Raw genomic sequence first — 25,538 nt, forward strand, 5'->3', positions numbered from 1 at the left:
GGGGCAGCACCAGCGGGCGCCATATTGTCTTGTTCGTGAAGACGAGAAGCGAAAAGAGGGGAGAAAGCGGCAGCGGTCACGGCAGCGCCTGCGGCGGGAGGCGGGGGAGCGCGTAAGTAGCGGGGTGGGCAGCGCTCCCCGCGCTCCGGGGCTGGCGGGTGCCGTATCGACCCCCCACCTTCCGCCACGCACCTCTTCCCCGGGCCGTACCGCGCCGAGCAGGGGGCGCGGGAGGGCGCCGAGCGCCGCGGCCGGAGCTTCCCCCGCTCTGAGGGGCCGCGGCCCCGCGTCGCCCCCGAGCGGAACGCGCCCGCCCGCTGAGCCGAGCCCCTCACCCCGCGCCCTCCCCCGCCGCCCGGGCGGCCGCTGCGCATGCGCGGGTGGGAGCGGGGCCGAGGGGCGGCCGCCGCCGGGGAGCCCGGTTAGCCCGTGCTACGCATGCGCGGCCGCCCCTGAGGGTCCCGGGGGCGTCCGGAGCCGGTGTTGGGGCGAGCGGGAGGAGCGGCTCTCCGGGCCTAGGCGCTCGGGAAACATGTCCGTGTGGAGCGCCCCGCGCGTCGTGGCAACCCTCGGGATTGCGCTCCGCTGGAGGGCCCCAGAGAACTCCCGTTAGGGCTACCGGTGCACGCAGCGGCGCTGGTAAGGTGCCTGAGCGCAGCCCCGTGCCTGGGCGGGCGCTGGGCGCTCCCGAGCGGTCCCTAGTGCTGAGCCCGCGGCGGGTGCTCGCACAGGCAGGCCTCGGGCGCCTCTCCGGACTGTACCGCAGCGCCTGGCGGTGGGCCGAGCGGGGTGGGAGGCCGGGCCTCAGGGCCGGCGGGGGCTGCCCTGGCTGGAACGGAGCCGGGCTCTGAGCGAGAGGCGGCCGTCTTCCTTTCTGTTGTAAGAGTCACACTCGTACGTGGCTGCGTGCAAAAGGTCTTCGCTGAACAGTGAGCTGAGTGCCAGCTGCCTTCCTGTGCTGCCGGGACACCACCCCTGCTGTTGTCTCTCACCGCGTACGTTCTCTGGGGGAACGGTCCCTATGCTGTGGGGCTCAGTGGTATTGCAGAGCTTCACAGTCCCCACGGTGCACAGTTTGCCATGTCACTCCCAGTGCTAGAGGAGACTTAACTGTGTTTGGCTGGCACTGTGCAGAGGTAGCACCGGTGCAGCGGTACCCTCCCTGCTTGTCATGTCGGAGGTGTGTGGTGGTCAGAAGCCTGCCTTTGGGAACCAGTAACAGTGGCATTGCATCTGTGGGCAGGGTGTATTGGCTATTGGTGCTTCCACCAGCAACTGATGTGTTCCCTTGAGCTGCAGTTATAATTTGGGATAAAATCCGTTTGTGAGCAGCAGGGAATAGCTCCTTATCTGCTTAGCTTGTGATTTTGTTCATCAGTTGTTGATGCTATTTTTATACAGAATGTACTTAGAGGAGGAAGTTGCAAGTGGACTGTTTTCTTCAGGAGAAAAAAGTGCTGTTGCATGGATACCTGAAAGTCTAGCATCAGGGCTTGTAGTGGAATGTGTGCAAAATTAATCAGGCTTTTCCCCCATCCCAACAGATTTACAACTCAAACCGTTTAAGTTGCTTTGGTGTTTCTGTAGCAGTGTTTTAGCAGTGGTTTTCATGCTTGTGATAATCAAGCACATGTTCATCCTTATGTCTTCAAAACGCAGAGCATAATTAAATGATACCTGAGCTGCCAATATGCGGTCCTTTTCCTTGTTTAAAAGGGTCGACTTCAGCTCAGCGGATATGTGGATTTAAGTTTAAAATAACAGCTTGGAAGCTACACTGCTTGAATGACTCACTGTAGAAGTTCTTGTACAACTTCTGTTTTGCTTTATTTGGCCTTTGTTCAACTAACTTCATTTTAGTGGTGCTGTAAACGTTAGTCAGACATGCTGATGTGTGAAATGGGTCCTGGAAGACTTTGTAGATACCGAGCAAGCTGGTTTCATAATTCCCTTTGTGGTGTTGTGTCTTGGATCCCAGTGACGTCCTCGGAAAGCTTTTGTTCTTTGGACCGAGAAAGAATAGATTCTGAGTTAAAATCAGAGCAGAGCAAATGAATTGACATCCAACATTGTCACACTATGTAACTGTTAATGGGCTGGGAGTGTTATGCACATCTTTAACTGGCCTTCTTGGTAACAGATCTCAGGAGAAGCATTAGCATAGTTTCTGATTCTGAGGAAGAGTAAAGATGTGTAGTATCTGGCTTTAAGTACTTGCACAGCTTAGGGTGATACTGTAGATTATGTCTTTGGCCAGCAAAGAGGGAGATGAGTGGAAGTAACAATCAAGACAGGTATTTTAACTCGATTATTGCAATCTTAGCTCACTGCTTAAATGTTTCATTTATAACTGGCAGTTGAATATAACGTAGTGGCAAATAATTTGTTGTCCCAAACTGATCTGCTTTTTCTCTGAATGATAATACATGTGCTATTATGACCTCATCAACTACCGTGAAAGGGTCTGTTTTGTCCAATGTGGGGAAAAAGGCTCTTGCACTAAGGATCATAGAATCATGGAATGACTTGGGTTGGAAGGGACCTCGAGGATCGTGAAGCTCCAACCCGTGCTGCATGCAGGGCCACCAATCTCCACATGTAATACTGAATCAGGCTGCCCCGGGCCCCGTCCAACCCGGCCTTGAACACCTTCAGGGATGGGGCATCCACAACCTCTCTGGGCAGGACAGTGATCAGGGCATTTGGGCTGCTGTTTTCCAGGACCTTTGCTTCTGAAACCTGCCTATTTTCCTTTAGGTTCCCTCTCCAGAGCCTAAGGCTGCATGAGGGCTGGAATATATATGTATATATTTTCTTTTAACCTAGATATATGCCTGATGATTTGAATATCAAAAAGGACATGTCATCTTTAAGCTCTGCATTCAACAAATGTATAGTGTGGGGATTCTCAAGCATGCAGCATGGCCTGTGGTTCAGCTCCTTTGCTTATTTAGGAAATGCATACTTCTCGGTTAAAATGCAGTGCCAGCTCAGAAGGCCTGTGCGACCAGGTCTTTAGTCACCAGAAGAACTTCTGCAGCTACATATTAGAGCTCAGATGGCAAGTAAAACTTGTCAGGCCATCTCATGTCATGTGTGGACTTGTCATTCAGGGTTGATGAGTAACATTGTCAGAAAGGTGATGCAGCAGCCTCTTTTCTGCATTAGAATGCACTTGATTATTAGGTATGGTTCCATAGGCTCCAGAATCATCTGCCTGCCAGTTTATGTTTTGGATATGTGGTCAAATGGTGTCCGGCGTACGAATTCCTAACCTTGATCTCTTCAACTCATAAAGCAGTGTAAGTTGTCTGCCTCTTTCTGCTGAGGATAGCACGAATCCTACGCTGTCCTCTGATTTCTTGGATTTCAGGTAGTTTTGTGTATTCTTTAATCTTGTTTGTTTGTTTTAAGAAATAGCCCATTTGATGTCATCTTCCAAAGATCCATTTTTCTCGCCAAGATATTTCAATTTGAGGAATGCCCTGGGACAAGGCATTAAGGATCTCCAGATCTCTTTTTCTGCAGAAGCTGTCAATATATGAGGTGTTCTGTGTAGTTTGGATGTTGTGTAATATTTACATGGGAGTAGAGCATATTTTCCCAGTGATGGGAGCCTCTTAGAGGAGGCAAGAAAGAATCTGCTAAGTGTGCTCTTCTGGCCACCTACATTGAGTTATCTTCCTGATGCCCTTCTGGAGTGCAGCTAACTTCATAAGCCCATGTGCTTCACACTTTGGGCTGTCTGCAATTCAGACTATCCATTAGCTCTGTTAAATTTTGTTTAGAGACAGGTCTTCCTTATCGTTCCTTGTAAAAGCTCTCGGTATTTTTCAGTTATACTGTATCCAGCATATTAAGGTACACAGTGAAGACAACCTGTTTGTCAACCTGGAGGTGCTTTGTGTTCTTACATTCATGGAACTGAGCCTCACTCTCCAAGACTGCCGCTTTCCTTTGTTGTGGGGTCCAAGCAAGGATAACTGCAGTGCCCTACAACTGTCAGTTCTGGGTGACAGATTTTATTAAACTTCCAAGGTAGGGAGTTGTCCGAGGGATCTGACTGAGTTTCAGTTCTGTTGATTGCCTTGTTTAAAAAAAAAGAGGCCTCATCTTTCATGTCCGAGGGCGATTGCCTGGAACGCCTCTGGGGCCTTCAGCAAACACTGTGTCACTGGGAAACCATGCTGCGCTTGAAGCAGTGCAATTCCCATCGGTATGAAGGTCTCTAGCTTGTTAAAACATACCTGTGTTCTGTGGGGAGTGCTGGGGAGGGAGGAGTCTCGCAGAGGTAAAAGTGAGCATGAGAGTTATCACTCAAAGCTCTGATTGCTGGTAAGTACCTTCTGCTTGTGTCCGAACACATCACACAGGCTGAAAAATAAACACTGTACAATTACATCAGAGAATACCTTATCTTGTGGACAAATAAGCAGGGTGAAGAAGATGCCATTTTTCCTAAAAGAACAGGTTGACATGTAGGTACTGCTAAAATTCACATTATGATGGAAGAGAGGACTGAAAAGATACCTTCCAAGATACCTGTCTTAAGCTGGCTTTTTTGTTGGATAAAATACAGAAGTGTAATTGACAGCAGCCTTAAATTTTGCTGGGTGCAGTTGGCCCTTGGAGGTTACTGCTGGTAGGGATCGAGGTAAGTCCTATACGTACCACTCTGACAGCTTTTCTTGCTGGAAGAGAGGCTTTCACCAGCAGCACTCAAAGGTGGCACACTTAGTACCAGTACTAAAACATCAGCAAGATCAGCCTGTAGCTTATTAGCTAAAGTTCCAGCCCTAGGATAACTTTCTGAACATGCAACAGGAAATATTTTGGACTGTCTGCTTTTAAAACCTTTATCAAAATGTTGAGATATCGTATTAATGTTCCGTAGTCTTTTAAGTACACATGATTGTAATTAAATGTGAATTGACTGGGGGTGTTTCCGTCATGTGATCGTGTTTCTGTATAAAACAAAAAGAATCCTGAATTGGCTTCTGTTTCTTCATTGGTAAACAGATTCAGGTTCCTGTTCTGTGATCTGACAGCAGGGAACAGTTCTTGGAGCTTCAATAAATGTTCTTTTGTTTATTTGTGTTTGCTGGAGAGAGGGGAAGCAAAGGGCTGTATTCAGTTAAATTGGAGAGTAGAACAGCTGACTAAAGGCATTTTCATCCATCCTCGGAAGGGAGGACAGTATGCACATTTACCTTTGCATGTAGGTAGCTGTAAAACTGATCCATTCTTTGAGCTTGTTTCCTCTTCAAAACTTATTGCATCATTGACATTGGAACCAGAGTGTCTTAGTGGCTTCTAGTTCGATGTACCCCTCTGTTAGTAGGGAGGTGTCTCGCTGGCTTTTGAATCATCTGCTGATTGTCTTCTCCATTTTCAGCAGAAAACAAGGCTTGTGTTTCACTGCAGTTTGGTTGCTCCGCTCTGTGTTTGGTTTGGTATCATTAGTGGGAAATAGACTTAGATCTGTTGCTGTTAGATGAAGGCTTTCTTTCAAGCTGTACTGATTTGAGAATTCTGTAAGAAATGCAACTTTGTTTCTGATTTGTGAGGCAGCATTTTAAGTTAGCTTTGACAGTGCACATTTTAATTAGATGAGAGTGGATGTTGATCCTCTTTTTATTATCCCTTCATTACTGCTGCTTGAGGTGTCCCAGGAGAATAATATTTGGTTCTTGTCGCATATATTTTGCTGAATGGTTTGGGCTGTTTCAAGCCTTTAAGCTATTGACTTGATGGAGGGGGAGACTGTTTGGTTCCCTCCTGCCTCAGTATAAGGGTTTGATACCTTGCAGTAAATGTAAAATTGCTGGGATCAGGTTGTGTTTTCTTAAGTATGTATTGGGAGCTCATTTGGAAGTAGTTTGTGCTCTTTGCAATTTATGGCACTCATGTTTAGGTGTCATTTTTGTTAGCTGACATCTGATTTTTCTCATTGAGAGAGGCTGTCTTAGTCCGGATAGATACTGTTTTTATTTTTGATGTCTTTAAAACCTGTCTAGCAAAGGAAAAGGTAGGAGTGATGTCTGAGGCAATATTGAGTGTCTCTGAGAAAGTTAGAATTATACTCTTCACAGTAAGTATGCAAGCAGTGTACAAAGTAATAGCTCTTTATATAAAATCAGTAACATCAAATAGTCTCTGTGCATGTAACTTTACAGATGTGTGCATATCAGATTTATCTGTCTGTCTTTCAGAATTTGGTAACTTGCAACAAAGAGCTAAAGGCGGTTCATTTGCCTCTGAAACGTAACAGAAGCTGAAGCCGTTAAAGAAATACTTGGCAAAAGATGATAAACCACCTTTAATGCCCATAAGTAAGCAAGAGAAGTTCTCATCATTTTGATTATCTTTTTCTTGTTTACTCTATGCCAGTAAGTGAAAACTTGGGAGAAGTTAAGGAAACCAAACAGGGAGTGAAAAAGCAGGGAAGTCTTCCAGGAACAGCATTAAGTGGAGATATTCTGCTGGTTCTGTTTCTTCAATGGCTGTGAATTGTGCATATTAAAATATATCGCCTGGTTTTAAATGCTAAAGTAATTTTTAAATACGAAAAGAATTTGAACACATCTGCATTTTCTTTTAACTGATGTATTTAAAGATCAGTTTTATTAAATATAAACGTTTTGAGATGCTGATTTTTGGCTCTTCAGTCCAGTTCCTGCCCATCAAAAAACAAAGAAACCCAACAACACAGAGTAAGGAAGATGAGCTGAAAGTAATAGAAATAGGAGAATCAGGAATGTTCTTTGGCCAACTTTCAGGTGATATTTGTGCTTTTGTGTGTGCATGCACGGATGTGTAAGGAAAGTGATGCAGTTGCTCGAACATTTGTGTAGTGCACATTTCTGGTTGGTAGAGAAGCTCTTAAGCTAAATTTGGTAATGAATGCTTACTTGAAAGCCAGCGTGTTTTACAGTTTCCCCTGTATGAGAATGAACACTTCTCCAGGATAGGAGAGCAAGTACAAATGCAGTATAGTATAAAATACTTCAAGATTCAGCTTACAAACTAAAACGAGCAGTTTAGAATATGATTTTAACATCAGTCTACTCTGGTTGACATCACCTGAGTTAACCAAGTACTGAAGTTCTTTGAAGTTGCATGGAGTTGTTGCTGTCTGGGCATTCCATTTTGCATCAGAATAGGAATTGACTCCGTATCTGCCCTGTGCTCTTGGGGTCTTGCTTTGCACTCCCCTACCCAACTTCTCTTCCCAGCATAGCAACAATGGTTCAAGTAATGTCTCTGAGGAAAGCTGAAGATGCTGGGCCACATTAAATTGTGGAGCAAAGGGGAAGATGGTGACAGATAAAACCTGCATGCAGCTTAAGTCATAAAACTGTATAGGGATTGAAAGGGATGTCTGGAGAACATGAAGTCCGATCTCCTTGTGAAAGCAGGCTCCCTTGGTAGGTCAGTAAGACAGTTGCTGTGTTGGTGGCAGGTTGTATAGAGGTGGTAAGGTATTCATATTTGGAGGAATTTGTTAGCTTATGTTCTCTTACACTCCTAACTGGTTTTTCAGTTTGATGAGCTTAAAAGAAAATAGGAGAGAATACAAAACAGCCACTGCTGTGCAGAATTGATGAGAAACTGGTAACTGGTGAGTGTTTTAAAAGGTACCGGTGTTTATTGCAAACTAGTTGTGCCAGCTGGAATGTGTCCAAAATCTACTATGTTTGAGATCTTAGGATCATAGGAAGGCCTGGGTTGAGAAGGACCGCAGTGATCATTGTGTTTCAACCCCCTGCTATGTGCCCCTGTGGTCGCCAGCCACCAGACCAGGCTGCCAAGAGCCACATCCAGCCTGGCTCTGAACGCCTCCAGGGATGGGGCATCCACAACCCCCTTGGGCAACCTGTTCCAGTGCGTCACCACCCTCTGGGTGAAAAACTTCCTCCTAATAGCTAATCTAAACCTCCCCTGTCTCAGTTTAAAACCATTTTCCCTTGTCCTACCACTATCCAAATAGTGGGTAGTGTTATCCAAACAGGATAGGGGTATGTAGCCAGTTCTGTGAAAATAGATTTCATCTGTTCCTATAAAGCAAAAACTCTGTGTAGGTCTCCAATTCAGTTGAAATTGTAGAGATGCTCTTTATAGTAGTATTGCTACACTTCCAAAAGAGAAGTTAATTTAGCAGTTTTAAATTTCAGTATTCCTGTGGTTAAATTACAAACCTCTTTTTTATAAAGTTAAAATTATCGATGACACAATTTAATCTAAATATTTTACCGCATTTATTTTGGTGAAGCTTCACCATCTTTCTCTGAAGTGTTGCATATTCAGGTAAGGAGGTGACACCGAGATTATTTAACTCTTTTGTTGTTGCTGTTACCAGTGGGATTTAACAGCTGGGCACAAACAGTAGGGCCCTGATGTTGTTGGGTTCTTTGAAGGCAGTTGTTACAGCTGTGTATGAAGTGTCTATCTGTGCATACTTGAAGAACGATGTGTTGCAGGGGCAGCTTAAATGTTGCAGTAAGTAGCAGGGTGGTTCCCTCCTTGGCCACTTCTTTGCATTCTACTGATGTAAGAAATACCCTTTCTGGGTAGGGATCAAAATGTAACAAAAACCAAAATCCAAACAGTTTTCAACTACTCAAAATTTGAATGTGATAAAGGTGGCACTGAGAAGGAAAAAAATATATACATATGATTTAGCATGAAAATACAGGACAGGTGATAGTGTGCATTGCTGGCGCTCTCCTCTGTTTCCAAGCTTGATGCGGTCTCATTTAAAGCCCCCAGAAGGCATTTGCAACTAGTTATTTTTTCTAATCCATAGGCATGTAATTTTTATGCTGGCTCAAAACAAAGGTGACATACAGTTTTTCAGATTCAATGATAACACTTGACAGAAGTATGTAAAATATCCACCTGCTGCATTCATCCCAGCACGACCCATCGTCCCACAGTTTTGCCTACAGCTTTTTGTTGCTGTGTATTTTGGAAGCATGCCGCTCCCTTCCTGTGCAGTCACGCAGTTATTTATGTGAGTGCTCAACCGCTAAGCACGAGCTCCCTTTGCAATAGGATCCCCTGTAATTGCTGTCTTTGTGCCTGCTGAAAGCTGGCTCTGTGTGAGGATGTGTTTATGTGGTCAGGGCTGTATTCCTGGCTGTCTGTCCCATGGCATCGGCTACTTTGAGCTCATTACTTCTGTGTCCATTTGTTCATTATCGCAGTTGGCTCTGAGCTGTGTCCAGGCCATACGTGCTGCTTCTCTGATCTCAGGGAATTTTTTTGTTTTAAGTTTGGACTGTTTGAAACAGACTGTGTGGGTGTGCTTCAGAGCTGGAGAGGCTTTGGGTGCACGCTGTAGCCCGTGTCTGTGCCTGGTTGAATCTGCCTGTTGTCCAGCTCAGCCTGGCTTTCCCTCTGATAGAGTTGGAATGTCCAACGGGCTGTGGGACGAGAGGCCAGGGAGAAGAGAGCCTTGTAGAATCTTAGTCGGAATTACTCCCTGGCAGCCCAAAGAGCCCGCCATACTCTGGAGTGCATCAAGCCTAGCACTGCCACTGAGTGAGGGGAGGGGTTGTTCTGCTCTGTGCTGTGCGGCCACATCTCTAGCACTGGGTGTAGTTCTGGGTGCCATCAAATAAGAAGGACCAAAGAGTGTCTAAAGGAGGGCTACAAAGATGGGAAAGGGTCTAGAAGAAAAGATGTGTAAGGAGCAGCTGAGGTCCCTCGGTTTGCTCAGCCCGGAGGAGAGGAGCTGAGGGGAGGCCTCATGGCAGCTGCAGCTCCTCACAGGGAGTGGAGGGGCAATGCTGAGCTCTGCTCTGTGTGACAGCGACAGGGCCCGAGGGAACAGCATGGAGCTGTGTCAGGGGAGGGGCAGCTGGGGGTCAGGGACAGGGCCTGCACCAGAGGGCAGTGGGCATGAAACAGGCTGCTTAGGGCAGTTGGCATGGCCCTGAACTGCTGGAGTTCAAGAAGAGTTGGGACAACACTCTCAGCCATAGGGTTTTATTTTTTGGGTTGTGCTATGTGGAGCTAGGGGTTGGAGTCTGTGATCCTTGTGGGTCCCTTCCAAACTGGGATATTCTGTGATTGTGTGTTGAATGCCCTGTGGAATGGCATGAGGATGTATTGATTGAGTAGAAAGCCTGTTGAGAGTTTGTAAACAACATGCATAGTGTGGAGGTGTAGTAGTTGTTGCATTCTTACAGCACTGGGATTTGGGAACAGGTCATGGACTGAAGGATTCCCAAAACTGTACCCAGGCTTTGTGTTCAAGAAAGCTGTTCGGGGCAGCGTAGATTGCCACACCTTGGTCCTTCACATAGAACAGGTTAGATGTATGCAGGAGGTATGTATGAAAGAAAGAGGTTTGCCGTTGTAGACATCCCTCCCTGGCACACTGCTGCACCTCATCCTCTCCTACAGATCTCCCCCGGCAGGCGGGGGCTGGCTGCTTCGGGCATACAGCGCTGCGCCTACAGTGCTTCTGGTGATTTCAGGGGCCTGTGGTCAACATGCACAGTGAGGCAGTGGTATTTTTTTCCTCTCAGATTTTAAGGCATATTTTACAGTGCGTAAAGTGGTGATGGACACCGTCTTGAACCTGTTTAGTTCTCCAGCGTAATTAATGATCTTTTTACCATTCAGTGACTTTCTTCTACCTCACTTAACAGCCTTGCATGAGTTAGACTTGTATACAAAAATACACTTTTTTTTTCCCCTTAAGATTCAGACAAGGATATCATTTAAATAATGTCTTATGTAGTTTCAATTTCTTTAAACTACATTCACTGACATAGATCTCTGTCATGTCTTTCCTTAAACTTCATTTCATAGTTGATTTCTTTTTGAAAATACAGAGAAAGCGTACTGGTCCTCTGAAATCTTACTGTGATATTTTCAAATGTTACTCTGAAGGATGAACCATTTTCTCCAGCTTAAAATATTAAGCCAGCATTGCTTCAGCTTGCTTTGCAAGGCTTAAATATATCTGCAATTATGTAAGTTTCAGTTGTGTGATATTTCATGGGCATCTATTTAAACATACAACTGTTATTTTTAGTTGAAATATAGACTATATAAAGACTTAAAAGATGTGGGATCAACCTTGGCAGCAATGGCCTTTGAACCAACAGCAGTGGATGCAGTCATTTCAGCACCAGCAGGATCCAAGTAAGTATAGAGAAAGCTTTGGGGAATAAATTATTTTTATATTGTAATATATATTTTTGAAACTTTGTTACAGAGCATGACTGAAAGATGCTTTTTTTTAATCTGCTTTCAAGATAATGTATTTATGTTGCTTTTCTGAACAACTAGAAAGAATAGCATTCAAACATTCCAAATGTTTTGACGTCTTTAGTACTTAATATGCAAAATAAGGCAAGCAAACTGAGTAATCCTGGACAAATTATCAACATTATACCAGTCATACGTATCCACATCTGGGCCTCGTGCACTTCTGCAAGCTCTGTATCCCTTTCAGTTCTTTAGCTAAGCTAAATCATGACAAGTCTTTTTATTTGAGAAATTGCCCTTTTGTCCGTTGCCTCTGTGGCCGAAGTATTCATGCAGATGTATCCACAGAAAAAAGTGTCACTGCAAAATTAGTATGATACTTGTTTTAGGCTACAGCAGTGATGATCATGATCTGTTGTTTGGATTCCTCCCACTCCCATTCCATTAAAAAAGAAAAATAAAACAAAACCACATTTTAAGTCATAGAACATAAATTAGTTTTAATTGAATGCGAGGTGACAACAATTAAATGTATCCAGAGAAATGCAGCAATAGATAAGAAAATGCTTAATGCTCTTGGGGATTGACTGGTTTAACATTGTTTTTTGTCACATACCTTTCTGCAATTTCACAAGAGAGATTTCTTGACTCGATGATGAGAAGACAGAATGCTGTCTTCAGACAAGAGTGCCGTTTGTTTAACTGCTGGTAGGAGAGATAGCCAAGAAAGAAGGGGGAGAGGACTATAACATAGAATAGCATTCCAAAAACATGTTACATAAGAAGTATACATTGCAGAGTGTATAGAGTATATTAGTGCTTAGAATACTTGAATCTTTATGAATTTAGAATTTAAAGCTATATACATTTATTTTTGACATCAGTATTATTTCACTTGGGGGGGGGGGGAGGTCTATTACTACCACCTACTCAGTGTTAACGAGACCCTAAAATAATTTGCCTTACTGTACTTTGAATGTGTGCAGAGAAACCACTTCAGCAAGTATGTGCATTTTGACACTTATTTTGTTTTATTGTACACTGATAAATTAAGTTTTAATGGTGCTCAGGGTACTTGCTGAAGGTGAACATAACCAGCTTCTCTTGAACAATGACACGTGTAATTGAGAAACAGTGTTACATTCGAGAGATGTGAATACTAACCTTCTAAACTTCCTCTGTTTATTTTAGGCCAGATTGACTGGGCTGCCTTAGCTCAAGCATGGATTGCTCAGCGGGAAGCCTCAGGGCAACAAAGTGTAGTGGAACAACAAGGAATGATGCCAAATGGACAGGATATTTCAGGAATAGAGTCTGGTTCAAACAATCATAATAATTTTCAGGGGGATCCCAACTTCAACAGAATGTGGCAGCCAGGTTTGCTATATTTCCCATTTATTTCTTCATTCTTCATGTGATGAAATTTCATCTTTGTCAGGCATTTTTGTGTGTGAATATGCCTGGTCTCTCAGATGTCAACACCACCTCAAGCATCAGCTAATTTACTGGGTATCATAGCTGCTACTTCTCAGTCTTCAAAAGAGGGATGGACATAAGTTTGCGTACAAAATATTTTTATTTTGTTTTATATATCAGAATGTCATATGCATTTTTTTTTCAGTTACTGTAAAAGTACAGTTGATTAAACATTTTAGATAACGTTGGCTATATCGAGTTCCTTAGTGCTTTTTCAAAGCTGTAGTTTGGGCCAAAACCTCAGTTTTTAAAAGAAAATCTCCATAAAACAATACTGATGATTGGGTATTTTCAGCTAAGACTTTTTCCTGAAGTTGTGTTCTGAAAATTTTCTGAAGGGTTTTTCTGTCTCTACAGTATAATATAATTTGAAAATTGTGAACAGTGCAGTTAGGAAGCCTGCAAGCATACTTTCTCGGTGGAAACTGCATTTTGTACTTAATTGAGTTAATAATTGAAACAGACAAATCTGAATAGTCACAGCAACACCTCCAGTTTTGGCTAAGTGCAGGGTTTAGTAGAATTAGACTTAAAATGTCATTGGCAGTTGTTATGTGCTCATAACAAAAGAGAGGCAGACATCAGGTTTCACTTAAGCTTAACCTCTCTAGTCTGGGCTATGTGTTAATTTTAACTTCACTGTGTGATGGCAGAGTGTGTTCTAGCTACATTTCTGTGTTTCCATGTCCTTCTGAGTTTCTCTGTCAGTTTTGGATCCAAAAGGTTTTTTTTTGCATGTTACTTAGAAAGGGACAAAATGGCAATTTGAAAGCCAACTGTGTAACTAGTATTGTGTCATAGGTGTCACGCTCCAGGAGGTAGTAAAAAAAACAGTCTGTAAGTATCTTTATAGTGAATATAATTTTTAAACTGGTTTCATAAGAAAATACAGCTTATAGCTACACAAACTATGAATTCCTCAAAACCTCTGAATCTTGCAGAAGTCCCAGCATATGCTATGGCCGTAAGCCTTCAAACTGAAGTTAGTCAGTTGTAACTGCAGTTAGAGGGCTTAGGGCCCTGGGTTCTATATGCTAGGTGTTAGAGAATCCAGGGAGCCATTCATTATCAAAGCACATGACCTTAGAAAGCAGGATTCAGTAGTTCTGCTGCTCATAGAACCACGTACTTTCGCAGTAGGTTTTTCTAGGCCTATTATGCAAAGGAATCAAATAGCTCATTACTTTGAAAGCCGAAATGACACAAAAGTTGAGAAGTAAGAGCAGTTCTTTTAATAGTTGACACAATTTATAAGTGCTAGAGTGTACTTGGTATCACTGGAAATCTACAAAAATTCACAGTTTCTTCCCTCCCACCTCCACACATACGTGCTCTGGCTCATCTACAGCTGTTTGTTTTTCCTTCACTTAGTTAAAGAAATTATTGAGACAGTATAATACAGTCTGTATACCGATTATTTTCGTCACAACTTTATCCTCTGTGTTGCTTTGAGGGAACTTTTGATAAATAAAAGAACACTGCGAGATTTGTGAGTGATACAAATCTTATTAACTTGTTATCAAATTGTATTCTAAATCCTAAACAGAATGGGGAATGCCTCACCAACCCCCTCACCCTCCTCCAGATCAGCAGTGGATGGCTCCAACCACAGGTCAAATGGAAATTGTTCCTCCATCTGAAGACAGCAACAGTCAGGACAGTGGGGAGTTTGCATCTGACAACAGGCATATATTTAACCAGAACAATCACAACTTTGGGGCACCTCCCGATAACTTTGCAATGGGGCCAGTGAACCAGTTTGACTATCAGGTGAAACATATTTGTTGCTTTTATGTTGTAGACGTGCAGAGTCCCTTCCATGGATGTGTTCCTCTAATATCATCTAGCGGCGACTTTCATTCTTCAGTTCTACAAACTACTACAGAATCTGTTATCTGCTAAGATAGATTTTTGTTTTGCCAAATAATTTACAGAAAAAGACTTCAGTTTTCTGTTCTATTGAGGCCCAACATGTTTTTTTTTCTAGACTAGTAATGAGAAGTGGCTGTTGTCTGCAGTATTAAAATGGATCACTGTTTTCCAGCATATGAACTAACATTGAGGTGGTGTTTTGTTTTCCTAAAAAAAAAGAAAAGAAAAAAAAAAAAACAAAAAAGCCAAAGTATTTATTTAAATATGCTAGATAATGTACCACAGGGAACAGTCTTGTATTTGCAGAGAGGCAGACTGGATGATCCATTGATCTTTCCCATATCTACTGTGATTCTCTGAATAAACAATGGTATTTCTTAAAAATCCACATCCAGTTTTCTCATGGTTCTGGAATGTAAGTTGTGTAGCATAATAAAACTGTAGGTGGTTTTAGCACTAATAATAGAAGGGGGCATTGGACAAATCTTTAAACGCAGAGCTTTTGGATCTTTCCCCACATTTGAGTATTTTTCTCAAAACTTCTGATATAAAGGACAGATGTTTCAAAAAGTACAGTGTTTGCCTTTTGTTCATGAACAAACCCAAGGGAATATTGGCAGAAACGTTTCTGGCCTTTGGTCTACTTTTTTCTGTGATTCATTTTTCGTGTAGAGCAATACTGATAGGAAGCGAACCATTCATTTTCAAATACACCAGGTTGTAATAATTCCATCTGTTAACTACTGTGAGAATGAATCTTAAAATGAGTTTTTTAGATTCTCTAAATACTACAGAAAAGTTGTTTTGCAGAGAACAACACGGGACTGCTCAACCTGAAATTGTAGTAGAATTCTTCTACTGCCCTGAGCTTATATAGTCAATAGAATATAGTAGTAGTTTTAAGAAAATGGTATTGTAGCTTTCTTCCTAAACGCTGCCCTCTTAAATAGTTTCATTAGGCTTTTGTGGGTTCCAAATACTTCCAGAAGAGAAAAGAAAGTGACAAAGAATCCCATTCATGTATGTCTCAGAACTTGTTACATTTGGATTGTATACAGCTTGCTCAGAATCCAGGATCTGTACTAACTACTTATATATGTGCATTTAATATTTTAATCTACCGTACTAATGACATCTGTGAATGATTACTGGAGAATACACAGTGCAAAATTATTTTGTAATAAAAACTCGAGCTTTTCATTTTTGTCCTCAGGTTGTGAGCACAGAGATACACTCCTAGCACAGCTAGAATTCTAAACTGCATGCTCTGGTGATAAGCTTGCAAGGAACTGCTGGAGAAGAGTGGTTATTATAGGGCTTAATGTTTTATACAGTACGGAAGGAGATTGATTGAAGTCTTTTCAGCTCCACTAGTATACTTTCTAGAAGTTTACTTGTTAAATATTTAAGGAAAACGTGTTTGTTGGGGACCAAAGAAAAAGAGATGGGAAGATCTTGTAGCCTAGCAGTGGTGCTTGCAATCCCACTTGCATGGATTTCTGTAGACCAGCTTGCGCACGTATGCTGTGTTCAATGTGAGGAAAAATAAACTGCATTACTCTTTCAGCATGGGGCTGCTTTTGGTCCACCTCAGGGTGGATTTCATCCACCTTATTGGCAGCCAGGACCGCCAGGGCCACCAGGTCCACCAGCACCTTCTGCACCTCCTCAGAATCGAAGGGAAAGGCCCTCGTTCAGAGACCGACAGCGTTCACCTATTGCGATGCCTGTGAAGCAGGAGCCTCCACAGATTGGTACATGTTAACCACCACTCCTTAATGAAAAACATAAGAACTGTGTTAGAAAAAGATTTTTTCAAAATCTGAAGACTTGTTTTATATTTACTAAGGAAGAAAGGGAAAGAAAAAAGCTATTCTAAATGGTTTTTCCCCCACAACCACTCGTGTGAGTTGTTTGGCTTGGGGTGGAGGATTTGCTTGTTCGTGGGGCTGTGGGCTTTTTGGTGTATTTTCTTCTTTTGTGGTGGGGGGGAAGGTTTCTTTTGGCTTACAGAACTGTAAACCTCACTTGTGTAGATGCTGTGAAGCGTAGAACTCTGCCTGCCTGGATTCGGGAGGGTCTGGAAAAGATGGAACGAGAGAAACAGAAAAAATTGGAAAAGGAGAGGATGGAGCAGCAACGCTCACAGATGTCTAAAAAGGAAAAAAAGGAAAACGATGAGGCTGAAGAAGGGGATGGCCCACGGTTGCCTCAGAAAAGCAAATTTGTAAGTGGAAAGGTTTGGTTTTTGTCAGGTTTGTATTTCCTGAAAGTGTTAACTTTTTGATCTCCTCAAAAGAGAAACTTTGCATTTTGGGAACTTAATGTGGTCTTTGAAGGACATTTGAATTCTGAGTAAGCAGTTGAACGAGTTCAGATATCTGTATTTGCTAATTGGGCCCATCTAAGAAGCCTTGTGTTGCATTTAGCCCGGCCGTTATTTCAGTTGTTTGCAGTTCCAAGTAACTGTCTGGTAGTGAACTGACAAGCGTGTATTTACTGCTTGTGGGGTGAGAGGTGCATGTGTTCCTTGCAAAAATAATAGGGTTTTGAAGTTACTATAATACAGATTTCAGTGCAAAGGGAAATCAAATTATTTATCCTAAGTAGAAGCTGATGAGCTTTACATCTGGTTTTTGTTTTTTTGTTTTCTGTTTTTTCCTGAAATATATGGTGCTTTTCTTGTAGGACAGCGATGAGGAAGATGAAGATGCTGAAAACACAGAAGCTGTAAGTGTTGGGAAAATCAGCAGGAGTCCATCCCCAGTTCCTCAAGAGGAACAAAGCGAACCAGAGATGACAGAAGAAGAAAAGGAGTATCAAATGGTATTAGTGATGGAATTCTCACCAGCGTTGTTTGTTTGCTGATATTGTTTGGGCATAACAAAGTAAAACACTTCTTCTGGTACTCTCGCATCATACAGTGAAGCAGCGTTAAATCTGCGTGTCTTTATAATGCTGTCTTTTTCACATAGGTAGTATATAGGTTATAAAAATCTACTTTTAGCACAGTGGTGAAAGAATACGATGAATGTAGTCTTTACATTGACTGCTTTTAATTCTATAATTTTACTTAATTGGACACAGCCTTGAAAACTTTAAATGGTTAAATATATCCATCTTAAATCTATGCTTCAGCCACAGTTCATGAGAAAGGGAACTGAAGAAATGTATCCTTGCAAGAACGTGCTAGAAACTTAAGTCTTACACCAGTGACCATTTCTCTGTGTCTGCAGAGCTATTGTACAGTCGGTATACAATCATGATTTCAAAGTATGACAGAAACCTTGTTAATGAAGGCTGTGGATTCTAAAACAACAAAAAACCCCAACAACAAACATTTTATCAATGTATTTAGATGTTTGTGATTTGTTTTTGGAAAGCACATGGGCAGACTAAAGACCTCGCAGAACTAGCTACCAACATTTCATCTTTTTATAGCAAAAAAAGACTAATGAAGTCCTATGCAAGTGACTTCTGGTGGTTTTTGCAGGATTGGGGGTCAGTGAGGCAGCGTATCAGACAGAAACATATCTTTTCTTTTTAGAAAGGATGTATGGCATCAGTCTAAGTACAGTTCTGATTTAAATATTGGTTTTTGCATCATCTTTCACGTTAGGAATTGGTGCCCTGCATAAGTGTGTTTAATACGTGTGGTTAAGGTTTACGGTCAAAATATAGACTGTTCTGAAAGTAGTAGAGGTTTGCATCAAACAATTTTAAACTTAAGTTTTTCAGTCATAAATAATAAGAAATGTGAAGGAAAGTATTTTCATGGCCATCAAAAGTAGTGAAGTTCTGTGAGGCTTTTGACCCATAATTTTTTTTAATACAATTTTCTTTAGATGATGCTGACGAAAATGATGCTGACAGAGATTCTGTTAGATGTCACAAATGAAGAAATTTATTACGTGGCCAAAGATGTACACCGTAAAGCAACTAAAGGTACGCTGATTCTTTTTTTTTAGTTTCTTCTGTGAATATTTTATATTTGCATGTCTGTAGAACATTTAACCTCCATAGCTGTTCCCCGAGAACAATTCCAGTATAATGCATCCGACTTGATAGAGTTCAAATCCAGTAGTCATATACTGTTGTCCTGTGCAGTGTATTGTGAGTTACTTCAGTTATTCCATTTCTTTCATATGATTCATTTATCTATTTAAAATGGTACCTGAGTGTCAATGGCTCTTCAGTTGTAGCTGTTTCTTAATGCTGTCATTTTTATCTCGAGTTCTTAGCTGTTCAGAAGTTAAAAGGAAACAAACTTTGAGTCCTCAATTAGTAATCCATTTGCTTTCATTATTAACATATTACTGTACTTGCATAATGTATTTTTTAATGTAACTAAATATGTAACTACTGAAGCTTGCAAATGATGTGCAGATACGGTAACTTGGAAAGTGATTTACGAGCATATTTTTGTTCTTTTTCTCTTCACTAATAATTTGCAGTTAAATTCTAAATCTTCGTGGTCAGAAAATCTAGACTTGGTTTTAAATGGATGATACGTTTTTAATGTTTCTTCTCTCCCTCCAAAGAACAGCAATAGTAGTAGATTTAACAATACCATAGACTCATGACTATGAAATCGTGGCTATTTGTGTTAACATGTTGTTCCTGTTGTTGATGTGATACAAAGCTCCTGCAAAACAGCTGGCACAGTCCAGTGCACTGGCTTCTCTCACTGGACTCGGTAAGTGTGTTCCTTATTTTCGAGAGGGCTTGAGGGGGCGGGGGGGAGGGGGGGTCACTCTTGCCTTGCATTTCTAGAAACTGCATTTTGATACTAGATTTTAATTGCCTGTGAGTATGGATCGCTTTCCAGTAACTTTATCAGCACCTCTGTTTGTTCCACAGGATCCTAAGATAGGTTTTGGAGTAAAGGCCTAGTCAGTGTGAGTTAGTGTATGGGAATTTTGGTCTGATTTTGAAAAATATATAAAAACATTACATGAGTTTGCTTTCAAAGTATGATTGTTTCAAGAGCACGCTGAAGTCTTCAGAGAGGGAAACACTGTTTTCATTTCTTTCTTGTTTCGATCCATCTGAACAACAAGGGAAAACTGGGAGAACAGTAATTCAAATCCTCATAAATAAGTGTTACAGATGTTGGAGTTTTTATTTAATTGGAAAGCTGTGTAAGCACAGAGGCTCCCATATCATGTATTACCAGAATCAACGCAGAAAAAAGAAATTCCAGCTTGAGACACAACAGCAAAAGATCTTTCCCAACATGCTTTTTATCATCTAAAACACATGCTGGTGTCAGTGATCAGTTATGTGCTTGTTACATGGAATTCTGATGAATTTGGTTGCTATAATCATGAATGTTCAAACTTAATAACCTCAAGCTGAAAGAAGGTAAAATATCTCCACGTCACGTGTTTAAATTGACTTTATATTTCTTATCAGCCCAGTAGTTATTACTACCTCGGAGGGAGAAGAAAGTCCATTTCTATTCCGTCTCTGTACCTGTCAAAGTGCAGTGTTCTGTAAATCAGTGTAGAAAAATTCCATATGACGTTCAGAATTTCTGTAGCCCTGGACTATGGAAGAGGCTGAAGTCATTTCGGTGTTCTCTTCTGGGAAAGATCCCAGGCATTTCCCTTTTTCCCGTCCGGTTGCTGATAGAAAGGAAGGCAATGTTCCCATCTTCACAGAGAGGTTTTTTGCCCTTCCATACAGTGGAAAAAGTATTGTGGTCACAGTGGTTACCTGATGAAAATAGACGAGATGTTCCAGAAGGAGTAGAACCGGACAGTAAGCATCAATGCAGATATGGGGGCCTTGATCACACCAGTCAAACGCCATTGGCACTTAACAGATTAAAGTAACTTCTGCAGAGAAGAGGAAGTGAAGGGAGGGCAGTGTTACTCTCCTCTTTGCCCAAAGAAATATTAAGAATGAAACTTAAGCTTTCCTCGTGATAGACTGGACTTTATGCACGCAGGTGGACTGGGTGGTTATGGATCAGGAGACAGTGAAGATGAGAGGAGTGACAGAGGCTCTGAATCATCTGATACTGATGATGAGGAACTGCGACACAGAATCAGGCAAAAACAGGAAGCGTTTTGGAGAAAAGAGAGAGAACAGCAACTATTACTAGAAAAACAGCTAGAAGGTAAATAACATCATGTCTTCTTATCGTTCTTGATGTATAGGAGAGGATATGCATTTTAAGCAAAAAAAAAAAAAAGCCTAATTTAGAAATAATGTCCTTTAATTAAAATGTATTAACAAAAGAGACTTTCTGAGCAATTTGATCAGAATTAGGCTTGCCTCTTTCATACCAAAAAGCCCCCTTCTGGTGCTTTCCGTATAGACTCTTTGACCTTGGTGATAAAAAGATCATAGATGCATGCTGTGGATATTATATACTACATAAATAATAATATCTCTTTATAAAATGCATGTGTGGGTATTTATTTACACAAACACCCACTGAAATCTATTAGAATCTCAGTTGTGACTGGGGGATAAACTTCACCCCTCTGCATCAATCTGTTTATATAAGCTTAATTACTTAGAGCTAAATGAAGGACATTTAACTTCCTCCTAAAAACTTGCTTTTGTATTATACATGTTTGTGCAGTGTGCCTTTTGCAGTGAGCAGTTGTAGACTACAGTTCTTTGAACAGTGTTCTCAGTTGTAGTTATGATTTATGTCCGTATGTTGCGTCTTCATTATGGGATTTTTGGACCCAGTGCTGGGAACAGACCAGTGAACCCAGTCAGTTCAGATTTAGGCTCTGAGAAGGTGGCAGGGTTGGTTTTAATAAGCAAAGCTGTGATTTGCTTCTGCTCCTCCCTGTAAGGTAAAGCTTATCTTTTTGTACCTTACAAGGGTATCGCAGTCACCTTGCGCTGCTGAACAAGCAATCTAGAGAGACAGGTGAATACAATGGTAAGAAATGCACATAATTCATGGTCTGAGTTTAGTTGGAGGAAGAAGAATGTGCTTTTGTGATAAATATGGCTGGTTTTTTTCTTATTTTAAGATAGATGAGTTCATCCCTTTACTACTTATTTTAAAGGCTTAGAACTAGACATGGATGTCTGTGGTAGCTAAGCGTTTGGTTTCCTTAACTTTCCTGTTTCTCTCTGCATGTCTTAAGATTTATGTGTAAAAGGAGAGGAGTATGGCATGTGACTGAGTTATAGTCTATGACCTCTGCCTACCTAGTCAAGGTGCCAGGCCGGAGACACCTGTGTTGGGCTGTTGACAAAAGTATATATCTAGAATTAAAAAGCTATTTCTGTTAAGTCCAGAATAGTGAAGTCAGGGTCCCATTTGTAGAGGCCTTTAGAAAAGACAAATTTTTAGTATACGCAGTAGCATCTTCTATGGTACACTGGTTTTTGCTGCCTATACTGCTTACTATCTTCAGGGACCAGATGGAATTGTTTTCTGGGTTATATTTGACCATGAGTTGCTATTATAGTACTCTGCATTTCTGGATGCAGTTTTATTCCGTGAATTATGGAACTTACGGTGCATTTCAAAAGCCATTTTGCAGTTAAGATATGTTACTTTTTTGGTGGGCTCAATTAAAAACGAGGAGGGGTGGTGAACTTGGATGCTGATGCGAAGATCCTATGTAGAACAGAAATAAGTGGAACTTCCTTAAAGTTGGAAACTTCTGGAAAATGCTCTGAGGGTCTGAATTTCTTTATTTGCTACATGGAAATCTTGGCCTGCGTATTCAAGGCCAGGCTGGATGTGGCTCTGGGCAGCCTGGTCTGCTGGTTGGGGACCCTGCACATAGCAGGGGGTTGAAACTCAATGATCACTGTGGTCCTTTTCAACCCAGGCCATTCTGTGATTATGTCACTTTCAAGAAATGTATTTTTACTTCTGCAGTTATCTCCTTGGCATATTTGCTGACTATTAGGCTTGCATGTAATTACATCTGATATTAACTCCTCCTTTTCTAAGAACATTGTCATCTGTCTGTACTAAATATTTTGGTCTTCTTAGCTGAGTCTGAAGTAGTTAATTGTCTATGAGTCCTCTTTTTGTGGTGTTCGTCCCTTCCTTTGAATTCCTTGGCTAGAAAAATATAAAAACAAGGAAAAATGTAAACTGCATGTCCTAGTCAACATTTAGAATTGATCCTTCCCCTGATAAAGCCATAACCTGAATGTTTTCTTCCAAAAAGACAAGCACACGTTACTACAGCAGAAAGTAGTTTCTCTAAGGTTTTTTTGGTTAACAAGACCTACAAAACATACGGGCAGGAACAGCTGGCATTGTTCTGAGATTCAGGGGCAATGCATGCACTGCTTGGGAAATACACTTTCTTTATACCAGGCAGTGATCACTCAGCCCCACATGAACAGAACTGAAAGGGAGGCAGGAGGCACAGGTATAGCTAGGGGAGTATGAATAAGAAAAGGAGATTCTGGTATGTGGAATGGCTGCAGGAGGAAAAAGTAGGTGTGTATAAATGGATTTGGGAGTTCTTGTGGCTCATGGCAGCTATTTGAGAACTTTCTTTTAAACCAGTGAAATGTTGAAGTGACATTAAGTACTTCTGAAAGTTCATTTTTTCTTTTGTCTATTTTTTTTAGAAGAAAGGCTACAAATTGATAAAGTTTCAAAGGAGATGAATGAATATATGAACAAAGAACAAAACAGCATTTCGACATCACAGGAGGCAAAAGAAATTGAAGCAGATATGGTTCACGACAAGAAAAGATCTCCAAATGCAATTGCGCTCGATATAGAACCCAAAAAAGAGGGTAAAGAAAAAGAGAGGACAGGAAGGAGTAGGTCGAGAACCTCGAGTAGCGGTAGCACTAGCAGCAATAGCAGAAGCAGTAGCAGTAGCAGCACTGTATCTAGTTCATCATATAGCAGCAGCTCAGGTAGTAGTCGCAGTTCTTCGCGTTCTTCCTCTCCTAAGAGGAAGAAGAGGCACAGTCGCAGCAGAACACCTTCACACAAAGTTAGGCGCAGCAGAAGCAGGAGCTACTCTCACAGGAATAGGAGAGAGAGGAGTAGGAGCAGGGAAAAAATAAGGGAAAGGAGAAGATCCAGTAGAAATCAGAGTGCTGAGAGAGGGGAGAGGCGGAGAATTCAGAGCCCTTCTCAAGAGAGGAGCTGGGATAGACGTAGAAGTAGCAGTTCGAGAGACAGGAGAGTTGGCCGTGCCAGTCGCAGCAGGAGCAGGGATAGGCGCAAACCCGAAGAGCAGCATAGAAGCCCTCCTGGAAATAGGCACAAACACAAAAGTGATGGTAAAGAGCAAGAGAGGAAGAAAGAGCACGGTGGAACTGTAGACAAAGACAGAAAAAAGAACAGGGAAAGGGAGAGGGATCAGGAAAAAAGAAAAGATAAGCCTAAAAAGGAGGAAAAAGAAAGCAAGGCTAGCAATCACGATGACAATAGATTAAAGAGGAAAAGAGACAGTGAAAGAACTTTCCCTCGCAGCGAGACGATATCTGTGAAAATAATAAGGCAGGATTCCAGACCAGACAGCAAAAAAGTTACTACCAAAGATAGCAGGAAGCAGTCAGGCTCTGAATCTAGTGCAAGGAGTAGTTCTGAATCCCCAGGAAGCAGTAAGGAAAAGAAGGCTAAGAAATCGAAGCATATTCGGTCGTGCTCCATGGAGAAATCTCAAAGGTCTGGTAAGAAGGCAAGCCGCAAACACAAGTCTAAGTCACGATCAAGGTAGTATACTTTTTAAGTATTTTGTCTGATTTTTTTATTTTCCTTTTTTTTGCTATTCGTCTTCATGTGTACGGCATATGAGCTTTTAAAATACAGTGTGGTATTTATTGAATTTTCGTAGGCAAAAGTAACTTTGGAAAATCTTTTAAAGCTATTAATTATTAAGCCTAAAGTGTGTGTGGGTTTGGGGGTCTTCTATTTTTTCCAGTTAACTTTTCCCCCCTTTTTTCCTCTATTTTTCAGATCAACAACTCCTCCTCGTCGTAAACGCTGAGGAATTAATGGCACCAGTGCTATGATGTTTAAAAATTCCATGAGTTATAAAAGGCTTGTCTCATTATAGAGGCACATTGTGGCTATGTAGGTGAAACCAGAATCCTTTTTTTAACCTGTAAATAGGTGTATTTTTTTCCAAATGCTGCTCTGAATTAAATACCTGATAGGATTTCTTTGTATTACATTTTTTCAAGAACGGTAGTGCTTAATAAGACTATAAAACATACCATTCTCTTTCAGCTGTAATGTTCTTAAAATTACTATTGAATGTACTGTGATGTCAATAAAGCTCTTTAGTTCTTTTTTTGTTTACAGTTCTTGCACCTGGATTTTGTGTTAAACTGTAGAAAATACTCCAGAAAAAGGCAGCTTTTTTTTGGTATAACAAATTTTTAAAGTACTTGAGAAAAGATTTTAACTTGTCTCGGTATGTTAGCCGTGGATTCGATGGGATTCAGCTGTTGGGTGGGGGATGTGGAAGGACAGAGAGTAGACACCTTCCTTCAGATGTGTAATAGATTTTTAATCTCCTTTTTATCCGGACTCTCGAGTTACCTATGCTGTGTGTGTAAAATATGGGTCACTGTAATACAGGCGCTTAGACTGAGCCCCATTAGGAATATGTGCAACGAACTGATGTTGTGTGACAGTGCTCTGGAACTCTATTCCTCACCCAGTTTCCAGAGAAAACTCTGTGGACGTTCAGGGACATTGCGGGAACGAGACTCAGTACGTGAGATGCTTGGTGGAATATATTTATAAATGGCGCTCAGTGCGCATTAGGAAACTGACGATAGAGAAACATTACATTTTGGCACATGCTCTAAATGTATAGTAAACATTAAAACTGGTTATTTATGCTATTGTTATGAGAATTGTGATTCCTATAAAGCGAACACATTGGCTACTAGACAGCAACTTAAATATTAACTGCAGTATCACCATAAAGTGAAAGAGATCACTGATTACATCCTTTGGGAAACCAACTACGGCTGTTAGTAACAAGAATGTG

At 41.5% G+C, this 25,538-nt stretch overlaps 1 protein-coding gene across 7 annotated transcripts; it reads left to right on the forward strand.

Moving 5' to 3' along the window:
- Nucleotides 1–24,843, forward strand: PNISR (PNN interacting serine and arginine rich protein). Of its 7 annotated transcripts, none has more exons than XM_015284609.4 (13): nt 1–639; nt 6,213–6,332; nt 11,048–11,157; nt 12,415–12,600; nt 14,246–14,469; nt 16,139–16,325; nt 16,608–16,798; nt 17,260–17,397; nt 18,417–18,516; nt 19,214–19,267; nt 20,525–20,695; nt 23,146–24,250; nt 24,494–24,840. In XM_015284609.4, exons 3-13 carry the CDS (start codon nt 11,079–11,081, stop codon nt 24,522–24,524), a joined length of 2,466 nt encoding a protein of 821 aa, XP_015140095.2. In that variant the 5' UTR covers nt 1–639; nt 6,213–6,332; nt 11,048–11,078; the 3' UTR covers nt 24,525–24,840. The 7 variants fall into 7 exon arrangements, with proteins under 7 accessions (XP_015140095.2, XP_015140094.2, XP_015140096.2 ...); XM_015284608.4 differs by having other exon boundaries at nt 1–112; XM_046938892.1 differs by lacking the exon at nt 1–639 and adding an exon at nt 1,000–3,302.
- Nucleotides 24,844–25,538: the final 695 nt, after the last annotated feature.

This window comes from Gallus gallus, chromosome 3 (assembly GCF_016699485.2).
Source record: "Gallus gallus isolate bGalGal1 chromosome 3, bGalGal1.mat.broiler.GRCg7b, whole genome shotgun sequence".
NCBI lineage: Eukaryota > Metazoa > Chordata > Aves > Galliformes > Phasianidae > Gallus > Gallus gallus.